The sequence below is a fragment of the Atta cephalotes genome, assembly GCF_000143395.1.
Source record: "Atta cephalotes unplaced genomic scaffold scaffold00024, whole genome shotgun sequence".
Classification (NCBI taxonomy): Eukaryota; Metazoa; Arthropoda; class Insecta; order Hymenoptera; family Formicidae; genus Atta; species Atta cephalotes.
The window spans coordinates 3790912-3803128 of record NW_012130088.1 but is presented as its reverse complement, the minus strand read 5'-3'; the positions used below and the strand labels follow the sequence as shown (position 1 = coordinate 3803128).

Sequence of the window (12217 nt, the reverse complement as noted above, 5' to 3'; positions counted from 1 at the left end):
TATAGTATATATATATATATATATATATATATATATATATTCATATACTTACCGCGAAACCTAACCCATCCTAAACCATAGTGTCGCTTAAGGGAGTACTTTGAGGGTTCTCGGAAATTGGAATCACTGAGGACGCATTGCCTCCACCATCTTCGCCATCACCGGCTTCGCCGGCTCTACCTAAACTTAGAAGTGATATCTCTTCCTTTTCCTTCGAACTCCTTCACCTCCTCGATCTCCTTCATCCGCGTTTTCGGAATGAATTTTTGCCTGATATTCCTCCGCTGACACCCGATTTATCCGTCATCTCCATCCCATTTTCTCCCAGAGGAATTCCGTCTCCGACGAACTCCACAGAGCGTGGAGTTCCTAGAAGAAATTCCTTCACTATCACCGAGATCCTATCATCTAAGAGAGTGATTCGTTTGAATCACTCGTCAGACAATTCCCGCGGACTATTCCCGAGGGGACCTTTACGGTCGGTTCTTATTATTTCAATTCAGACGAAATCCGGCATGAAATTACCAGCCAACCTTCCCGTTCCTGTATTCCAGTATTTATTCCAGATTCCACCAACCCTTATTTAATTCCGATGGGATTCTTTTTCAATTTTTTTCCTCCTTCCGTTATTATCCAAGAAATAGACTGAACAAAAATCTGTGCTCTGTTCGTCCTGAACTTTCATTCTTTGGCGATTTAATCCAATTAACATGCATAAAATTTAAATGATTGTTAAATAGTCGTCAAATATTAATTAATTAATAAAGATTATCGCGTCAATCTGTAATACGTAAATTAGTTCGCAATAAATAAATTTATTAAAGTATAATCTTGTTTTTCTTCTTTATCTTCTTTATCTTCTGAATGGTCAAGAACAATACTAATAATTTTACATCTTTCTCTCGTTCTTTAATTTAAAAACCCTAAAAACCTTGTAATCGTTTAACCTTGCCCTTTTCAAAGATCGCGTCCATTCCCGAATTAAAGGAATTAGATTCCTTGATTCGAAATTCGGACTGCTCGTAGGAAACAGGTGTCGTAGCGTCTTTTCGAGACGTTGATCCGAGGCGAGCATGAAAAAGGTACGTTCGATTCGCGGTACTCGCTTATGTGCAGATACCTGCGAGACAAAAATCTGATCGCATCCTACCCTCACCATTCCTGCTCCTCTTCTCTCCAGTAGGATTATAATTTTAAAATCTCCACGGGTTTGGACGTAACAATGCAATTAGTTCTAAATGTATACCGATTGTGTAATGGTACGGATATTTTCCTCACCAACCTATTACATCAATTGCTGTTTGTTTACTACAATTACATCCAACTTCATGTATGTGTGAAAGATCATGGGCAGACTTTGATTTTTTCATTCAAAGAAAAGAAAGTACTTTTTCGAAGTACTGAGAGAATAAATTAGTATATGTTCGCAACAATTTATCAGATGACGCTCTTCACACAAAGAATGCTTAGCGTGTGAAATGAAGATTATATCTATTACATTAATGATGTAAAATTGACGTCTTCAGATGTAATATTTAACGAAGATAACATTTCATTGATGTCAATTTCAGATTATTGTGATAACAGTCATTGTGATTATTCTAATTGGAACTCTAAAAATAGTTTAAAAGAGGAGAGCGATTAAAAATTAATGTATATTGTATATTTATAGAGATAGCCCTTAAAACTATAAGTAAGGATAAGTTTTTAAAAAATTTATGATTGTTTTCATTCTAAAGACTTTATGTGATTCGTTTTAATCTGCATATTAAAAAATGTGTTAGCTTTTTATTTAAATTAGATATATAATAAGATTACAATTAATTATCATATTTCATAATATTATTAAAATAAGACATTTCGTATAAGCATTGAAATTAATACTAATTTTTATGTTTACATTTATGATACATTACTTGTGAAGTTTATTTATTATTAAACGAACTGTTTTAAGAACAAATGTAATCTTAACAACTAGTCTGACGACTAATTTAAGTTAATATTTATAGAATTTTTTGAAGAATTTTGATTTTTGACAATGAAGAGACATGCATTTTATTTTATTCGAAAAATATATTAATTCTGTTTTTATTTTTGTATGATTTTTTTTTTGTATTTCCTTATTTCCTTTGTAGGAATAATAAGTATAAAATAGTAATATTTACCATTATTATGAATAAAAAGAAAAAACTTTAAAGACAGAAATTTAAAGAAACTAACATTAGTCTAGTCTCTCTCTTTTATATGTATATGGTCACCTAGTTATTTTTTTTTTATTTGTTATTATTTGTTATTATTTATTATTTACTATTTATTATTTGTTATTAACATATTTTTACTCTAATTTGCCACATTCCGGTCTGATGGACTCCTGAAGTGTCTCTTTGTAATTTATCTTTTCACATATTTTATTACACATCCAGTTTAAATCATTTTCTAAACCTGCTATTATTATATAAACATGATGTTTGGACTATATTTTTAATTCTTATATTATTGGTGCAACGTATGTTGTTTTTGTGTTTTATTAAATACATTATATGCGATCTCAATTTTTTATACAATTTCAAAATTTTATACAATTTCTGTTAACTTATCCAAATTATTATCTCGCTGTATACCCTATATGTAATTATTTTCTTTAATTTCTAGAATAGATTGCACCAATGTTGTTTAAATTTTAAGGCTTAAAACTTTCTTTGTCTCTGTCTCTTTTTCTTTTTTAAACAAGACAGAGAAAGTTTTAAGTCTTGCTTAAAGTCAAAGTAACATTGGTGCAACCGGAGTAGTAATGTAATTACATATGTCCATAATAATGTAAATTGTTTATACTTTATTATATCTGTTAAATGATGATATTTTTATTATATCTATATAATTTCGTTACTAGTTTAGTTGTGTTGATTGAAGTAGAGAATGAATAACACATTTATTAATTGAAGAAGTGATGGTAACGTAGAAGATTCATAATCCAGAGGTCCCAGGGAAACTTTCATTTTTTCACTTTTCGTACCTATCAATCTCACATGAAAAGTTTCACTTTCAAATGATATCAGATTTAATGATTATGTAAGAAAATTATGAGAAAGTGAAATCAGATGTAAGGAAGTTACGAGAAAGTGAGATCATAAGACGAATTTATGTCATTTCTCTTAAATTTATGAAAATGTAACAAGTGTTTACGGCATGTATGTACGATATGTATGCACGTACATACGTATTTTGATAGGAAATCACATTGTATTCATTATTTGTTGTTTCCTTATACATATAATCGAGAATAACAATGAATGTAACTCAAAAGGAAATGCTGTTAAACATAAGGTCAAAAAATTTGGATATTGTGCGGAGAAGAATATCGCGAAATTCTCAGAGACATAGGGAGGACTGATAAAAACATGTTATTTCATTATTCTTGTTCTTAATTGTATGTAGTAAAAAAACAATATGTATTTAAAATTCGTAGAAAAATGTATGGGAGAATATAGCACAAACCCTAAATTGTTCCGGAGAAATCTTCATCTGAATGGAAAAAGATTATTTTTTAATCTGTTTCATAAATCTCTATTTTTTATTATAATTCTTATTATAATTCTTATTTTTAAATTTTCATGTGATTTTTATTCACTTCATATTTTTTACTCATATATTTAATTTAACATCACGCAAATATTTTCTTAATATATGAAGTTTTTGTCAACTGCATGCTCTTTCTCTTCGTTCGCACCATTTATGACGAGAAATATCCACGCAATATCCATTTTAAATATATATTTCAAATCGATATTCAAATATATTTGATATTTATCGAAAGCGAGAGAATTCTAATGCAGTCTAATGCAGGAACAGAAAACAGACCAAAAGATCGAAAAATAAGCTAATTTATATTAATTTACTAAAAAATTTACTAAAAAAATAACTAGAATTTCACATTTTAAGCATTTCATTATTTGCCAAAAAATTTCCCGTGAACTTCACATTTTATAACAGCCAAAAGTTACTTTATCGCTTATTCATAACATTCACGTGAATTTGTTCAGTTGTATGTATTCATTCCTAGGAGAAACTACATCGATACCCAGGTTCAAATCCCAATCAATTAAGGCATTTTTTAATATCAATTTGAAGTAGTTAATTTCAGGTATAATTATTATAAATGTCTTAGGAATAAAATTTGTACCTTTAAATATGAATATTTTTTTTTTTTCGATTATTAAACTAGTGTCAGCTCGGATTCAGACCATTTCAATCCATTTAATCCATTTTTATGGATTTAAAATACGCATTAAAAAAATTTTAATCCATTTTAATCCATTCTCATTTGCTGGGTAATTAAAATTATAAGAAATAGCTTATGCAATGTTTTACTCAAACTGTGGTTCATGTACAAATTATACAGCAAAGAAAAAGTACAAACTTTTGGGCGGTCTTATCTTCCCAGCAAATGAGAATGGATTAAAATAAATAAAGATTGAAATTTTTTTCTATCCGAATGCGTATTTTAAATAGCGAATATTTTTTTTGGATTTAATTTTGTAATTTGTAATTGGATTTAATTGGATTCAATTGGAGTTAATTAGATTCAATTGGATGCAATTGGATTGAAAAACTGCATTTCCTATTCAAAATTTTGAATTGAACAGTATTCACAATGTGCACAGAAAAAACTAATATTATTGTTAGATTGAAAGGCATAGAGATATGATGCATGCAATTTCTAAAAAAATGAATAAAAATGCATTCAGGATTGAAAAGCATTCATTTTAACATTCGTGAATCAATATTTCTGAAAATCTGAATCCATTTCAATTCATTTCAATTCATTCTCGTTTGCTTGGTTAATTGTTGAATGTGCCCAATGACGAAAAAAAGACTTCAAGGAAATATTATTTTCTTTTTGGATCTTAAATAATATTGAAAATGATATAAATTTTATCATTTTGACTTCTTGTATTTCTAAAATTAATCCTACGCTCAACTTGAATTTTTTTTCTGAGATTATATATTGTCTCTATCTATAACATTTCTATCTATAATGTTTGGTTCGAAATTTGAGAATCATCGAAATTTGGAATTATTATTTTATGTCTCAAAATGCCTTCAAAAAACGTTTTTCTCAAAATATTATTTTTGAAAATGACTACGATAATAAAACATGATTTATTCAATTAATTTCAAGTTTTAAAATAATACTTAATTATTGTTTAATATTATTTCATCAATTTAGAAAATTTTTCCTACTTTTAATTTTTTTGTAAATTACAACAAAAGAAAAAGCAAAATTTTTCAAGAAACTGGAGACACAATTTTTATATTTACCTATATATTGCATATATGCGTAATTTCGTGAAAAATAAAACTTTTTTAAATTCATTCCATGAACTGAACACGGCAAGTGTAAAATATAATAATGTCTATTTCTCAAAGTTGTTAAAAGTTACTTTTTCGTTTCACTTTCTTCGTGTCATTAGTTTTTATAATAAAATTTGATAATAATGTTGCAATTTTTTATGACGATAACACTAACTAAATGCTAAAGTTGTGCTAAAGTTGGAAAAGTTACTTTGAAAAGTAACTTGTCGGCATTACGTGTTACTCACTGAAAGAACTAAAAGTAACGAAGTGTTGAAATAGTAACTTTCAAATTTCGTTATTCGTTACTAGAAATTATAACTTAATTATCATTACCGTTACTCATTAAGAAAGATAATTTTTACGCAAAACAAAAGTAACAAAAAAGATAACTTAGTTACTTTTTTATGTAACTTATACAATCTTATTTCTTATGTAATTTATTAAAGTTAAAATCTTGACAATCATGCAGACGCACGAAACGCAATAATTCTATTATTGCTATTAAATGCTATTATTGTTTATTATTGCAGTTTTTTTTGGTTAAATAATTTTGCATTTTAATTTTATTATTAAAGATGAGTTTTTCTAACAAAAACATTAATTATTCATCTTTTTAAACAAAAATTTTATATAATGTTGAAGAAGCTCCTGTATTTTTTAATTTGCTACACGTCTATAGCCTTAATAAAATTAGACAAGATTATGAATATCTAAATTCTAATATCAATAAATAACAGAAAAATGTAATCTTCATAGTTAATATACGAAATAAAGTGAACGCTTAGCAATCGATTGACTCTACTGAGTACCCGCCTTATTTTCAGAAAGATTTTGCTCGTTTAAAACAAATGGACCCAAAAAAAAGATGAGAATTCATTAGACACTCAAATTCACTCAATTCGATCCCCTTAACCAGTCCATTTTTTAATCATTTTTGCTCTTACTGTTTACTAATTTTCTCTTTTTTTTATTATTCGTAATTATCATTATTATAATTTTTATTACCGCAATTTCATTATTATTTATTTGTATTTTTTCGTTTCTATTTTTTCTCTGTGTCTCTATTTTTTTGTATTTTTCACTTTTTATTTTTATTTTTCTTTGCATCATTATTTTCTTTATCTTGTACGTTCTTATTATGTTATACATTCGTAGCAGGCTTGCCCTAGAATGTTAATAATGTTTTATCTATTTTTTATATGATTAGTCCAAGCAAAAAACAAAATAAAGGTTTTTGAATCATCATCTGTAATTAGATCTTTAAAGTTACATTAATTCATTTTCATAAAGAATCGATTTATAATGTTAAAAATATGTAATGTTTTCAATTAGGCCATCATTTATCGAGAATAAAAATAAGATAAGAACAAGCAAAATAGAATAATTATATTAAGTTAGCTATTTTGATTATTGGTAACGAATTAAGCTCGAAATTCAAAAGATGAAATGATATTATGATATTGCCATTGAGACAAAAATTAATCTTATAATGTAAGGGAAACACTGTAAAGACAACATATAAAAAAAATGTAACCGATGTGAATATATATATATATTATATATGTATGTATGTATGTATGTATGTATGTATGTATGTATGTATGTATGTATGTATGTATGTATGTATGTATGTATTTCGAATTTTCATTAAGGAATTACTTTCTTTTTTGATTCTACTATCGCGTATCAGACACTCTATATACAATACAATTAACGTTGTGATTATTGAATGCAAATTTAAAAAAATATATATTTTTTGTTGCATATTAAAATATGTATATCGTTGTATATATTTAAATATATTGTTGTCTCCAATTCAGATTATCAAACTTATAAAACATCAAAATTAATAGGTACGTTAACGAAAGACCCTCGAATGTTCAGCTACGTCAAATCTGCGTTTTCACGGTTTTATTTCATCTCGCATTTGTTTCCTCGTATTTTAATCGACGGAAGAGAAGTTGCAAGCTCAAAACTATTGATCGGAAATCGCTCCATGTGCCACGATTAAAGCAATTAATTTGATTTGCAATTCAGCTACTGAATATGCAAATAATACCAATGGCGTTCCAATTGCTGTTCCACTGAAAATACAGTTTACATAGCTTGTTTTGCAATTGCAGTCAGGGCAAAGGTAGATTCGGCGTCACCAGGAGCTTCATTGCGACCAGGAGCGGACTCCTGCGATGGCACGAACATCAACAGAATGACGGAAACATCGAGGAACCGTGAGCTTATTTTTAACAATAAAACTGTCGGATAAATGCTAAGAATTATAAAACAGTATTTGTTTAATGTTAAATCAAAAATTTGGAAAACGATGGATGTTTAACATGATTTATTATCCAATCTTGCAAAATTAATGGCACGCAGGCGATTCGCTGAAAAACATGCAAGAGCTATGGATTCATCATGGTACAAACGCGCAGTAGATCAACATTCCATAGAACCGGAAAGCTTCGTTTTCAGCGTATCATTTGACGCAGGTAAATATGCGTATTTTAACATAAATTTATGTTTTTCATCAAGGTTTTTAGGTGACACGCATCGACAGAGTTCCCTTTTGGCTTGTGTTATATCGTTATTGGAAAACACTATGTCGAAAACACTATGCCTAAATGTCCTGATGGAAAGCTCCTAGCTTTAATTATTTCTTGCATACCATTTGTAAATAAAGAAAAGTTGGATAAAAAAAATAATAAAATTTCTTTAAAATATTTGTAAAAATTGAAGTGGATCTTATTTTTAACTTTCGAATATTCTTTGTGGCCCCTCAACAAAAAAAAACATATTAACTGAGATACACCAAAATTTTTTGATGCAAACGACATTACTAATTAAATATCAAATAATTAAATATCAAAAAAAATTAAATATATTATAAAAATTAAATATTATATAAAAAATTATATTAAATATATTTTTTTCTTTATTATAATTTCATTTAAAAAATCGGTTACTTCTGAATATACATCCCATGTTGTATAAAATATTTCAAAATAATGTATATATAATTATAATGTATATATAATTATAATAATGTATGTATAAATATAATAGTATTATATTAAATACATTTTTGCCGGGAAAATACAAATAAAGAATATTAAAAAACTGGTTTTCAATTTTTGAAACAATATTCCACATCTTTAAAAAAGACTGAGTATGACATATTTCATTCATCATGGATTAATTCACCATAATTTTTTGAAGACAGTACTCAAGTATTTTCAATAAAAAACATTCATTAAAAATTTTTTCATTTTTTTTAATTCAAATTTTTGGTCAAAAATCTAAAAAAATTTTTTTTTAATGTAATATGCTAAAAAGTGTGTCAAATTTTTTAATTCACGTAGAAAAATAAAAAAAATTGAAATTGACGTTTTTTACTATTACTACATGGATAAGTTTAACAAGTTGAAATGTGATATAATCTTATTGAAATGTGAAAATAATCTTTTATCGAGCTTAACAATGTAACATACTCAAAATTGGATTTGATTTAGAGATATTTTTTATATGCTTATTCGACTAGGCCTTTTGTTTTTTACTGAAATGCTTTATAGACATCATAATTTAAAATGAAATTTTATGCCAATATGAATAATATGATTGATAAACTTTATTTCTTTGTTTTTTTTTATGTGAGCCATATATATGTGTGTAATCAAATATATAGGACTCGTGCACGTAATTCTAGATTTCCCAAAGATTTGTCCTTTCTCACTGTTTGATGTTAACTAACTGACTGACTGATGTCGCTACGTATTGATGTTGTATCAATTATTTATATGATTTTTTAATTATTAGCCGATACGACCGATCCACTCGTCACCGCCACCCATGCTGTATTCATCGGAAAAGGTCACAAAGCTCCAGCAGTGGTAGTAGGTTTGCAATTCCAACACTCATCTTTGGCAACCCATTTTGTGAATATTACTTCGACAGTAAGTAAACGTATTTTTTTTATGCATAATTATCACATGAAATATGAGTAAATTCGTTATTTTAGTGTACCGGAATGACAGGATGTAAAAAGAATTGTGCCTCGGAGGAGCTCGATTGTTACATTCTAGATAACAATGGATTTATTATTATAAGTGAACGTCATGAGCATACCGGAAAATTCTTCGGCGAGATAGACGGAACTATAATGGATTCTTTGGTGCAAGATAGGATATATAGGTAAAATAATTATACATGACCCAGATAACAAAGCGAAATAGTGATGTTGTCGTGGATGTATTAAGTTGCTAACAAAAACTCAGTTGCTGTAATTCTGGTAGCAACACATATTTAGCAATGTATAATATACTTAGCAAGCAACAAGACAGCCATATTGCTATCTGACTCACAGTATGTGTAAAGTATGACAAGCCAATAACTCGATAAATATAGAAAAAACTGAAAAATATTACAGACAAAGATGGAATCGTTTCGAAGGGAACGTATTTTTTTTATGGAGATAGTATTACATTTTTTTTTATAGAGACACCAGAAAGATACGAGATACCTCCACTTTTTAAATAAAATTATATAATTTTTTTTATTATAATAATATTAAAATGATTTTTCTAATTCTTCTTCTTCCTCTTCTATTAGGACTATGTCCTATTTCTTCTGCTCTCTCTTAATTTTCCTTCGAAGCAGAGGTCCAATTCTCGTACCCATCTTTTGGACTATCTTCCGGACAATCGTCTGGAAATAAGGATCTCCGATCTTGTTCATTTTATCACTCCATCGGATCCCATCCTGTCCACATAATTTCTCCAATGACATCTCCTTACTCTCATGAATCTCACTACATTTTGAATTCCGTATTCCTCTCGTATGTATTAATTTTCCTAATGGAAAAAAATGAAATGATTGAAATGATTGAAGTGGTTGAAATGATTGAAATCGACAATGAAATTGTTGAAATGAGAAATGAAAATAAAATATTTTTGAAAGTATTTCAACATAAATAAGTTTTTTAATACTGAGAGATATTATGAATTTTAAAAATAATAAAAATTAATGACGAATTTAAAAATAATGGAAACTGACGCAAAAATAACATTTAATATTCTTACTAATTTATTCAGAGATATTAAACACTGAATTATATTACTGAAATACCATAAATCTTAGAGATATTGAAAATGGGAAAGAAAAATGAAAAGTAAAATATATAATCTTTTACTGTGTATTGTATGCACTGAGATATATTGAAATACTACAAATTGAAATACTACACATTGTAAATTAATGAAAATATCTCAAAATAATGAAATTAATTAATAATGAAATGAATATTGAATTCATCTTTGTAGGAATCGCTAGATGCTATCAGTTCTCTCACATAAAACTTATTAGGGAGTTTTTGCAATGCTATTTATCTAGATACGATGAATGCTTAGATCTGTCTTCCTAGCAATTATAATAATTAAGAAAAGGATAATAACATGACTTTAAAATTCACTGTATCTGAATTCACATTATTGCAAAAACTCTCTATTGTTATGGCTCTCACACACAGAACGCGGCAGCGCTTGCCGCGCAGCATAAATTGGCGCGATAGCCAATCACTTGCTTGCTCGGAAGTAATAGATATATAGTTTCCGCGCAACAAAAGTTGAACTCAATCCAACTTTTGCCGCGCGGCGGAAGTACTATTATATCATTTCTAAAAGGTTTGCATGGTGAGGCCGATTTAAAAATATAGAATTATTGATTAGTTCGATAATTTCCACCGCGCGACAAGCGTTGCCGCGTTCTGTGTGCAGGAGCCAGTCGTGTTCTTTATCAGGATGTCCCCAACTAAATCACTTCTCGTGAGCAGGTAGAGCGGACTGAACTGAGTCGAAAAATTCTTTAACAGTTTGCAATTTTTGCAAACTGTTTAAGATATTAATTTCTAAAAATCACCAATTAAGCACGTGCAGCGTATGTCCATGCAGCGAGTGTCTACTGTTAAGTATACGCCCATCGGTTGCGGTCTTGTCACGCGGGGATTACGTAATAGACGCTTAAACATCATAACACAAGCACCTATGTAACAAGCGATCGATACCGATGAGTGTATATTTGACGAAAATCCGCGCGGATACGTATTTATTCAATTATCTTCAAAAATTAATATCTCTTAAAGTATTACGAAAATTACAAAATAGTAAAAGACTTTTCGATTCGGTTTGTTTCAGTTCGGTCTGTTCTACCTGCTCATGACAGGCGATTCCATAAGTCAGAGACATCCTATATAATTTATATAACTGAATCACAGTAGATCATCTGCAGATATGTTATTAGACAATTTACATTATACAATTTTAATTTTTTTTTGTACATGGTTTTTACACATATTTTAGTATATGCATTATATTTGTACCAATATTTTTATACCAAGTACTGAAGAACTGATTAGAAGACCAAACTCCAATGACCTTGATATTATCAAAGTCATGATCTTGAGTGATCTCCAACAGATTTTAGCTGTCGCTCGTTATTTGATTAAATAGTTATTATATTAACAAAATAAGTTTAAGAAATAATGTCACATTGCTATATACATTTAATATTAAGTAATATCCTATACCTCCTCCTGCTTAAGAACGTTCAACTTTTCACACGAAGAGAGATCCGTCTCACCTCCCCCCCCCCCCGCACGACTTTCCACGCGAAGATCTACATTGTACTCTTCCTGCCTAGAAAGTCGTGCGCCTCTAAGCAGGAGGTAGGACAGATCTTTTGTGTGAAAAGTGGCGCGCACCAAGCAGGAAAAGATGAGATGGACCTCGCTTCGCATAATTATACTCTCCTAATCGGTTCATCCCATATCTCCTCCTCTAGAACCATTCTACTTTTCACGCAAAGTAGTGAAATA

General features: G+C 28.9%; 1 protein-coding gene across 1 annotated transcript in view; it reads left to right on the top strand.

Annotated features, from left to right (window-relative positions):
• LOC105620128 (voltage-dependent calcium channel subunit alpha-2/delta-3) overlaps positions 1–12217 on the top strand; it is a 151114-nt gene that overhangs the window by 114531 nt on the left and 24366 nt on the right. Inside the window, exons 18-21 of the mRNA XM_012201634.1 lie at positions 7479–7583; positions 7729–7841; positions 9166–9302; positions 9368–9540. Coding sequence (XP_012057024.1) covers positions 7479–7583; positions 7729–7841; positions 9166–9302; positions 9368–9540 — 528 coding nt within the window. The remainder of the gene's footprint in view (positions 1–7478; positions 7584–7728; positions 7842–9165; positions 9303–9367; positions 9541–12217) is intronic.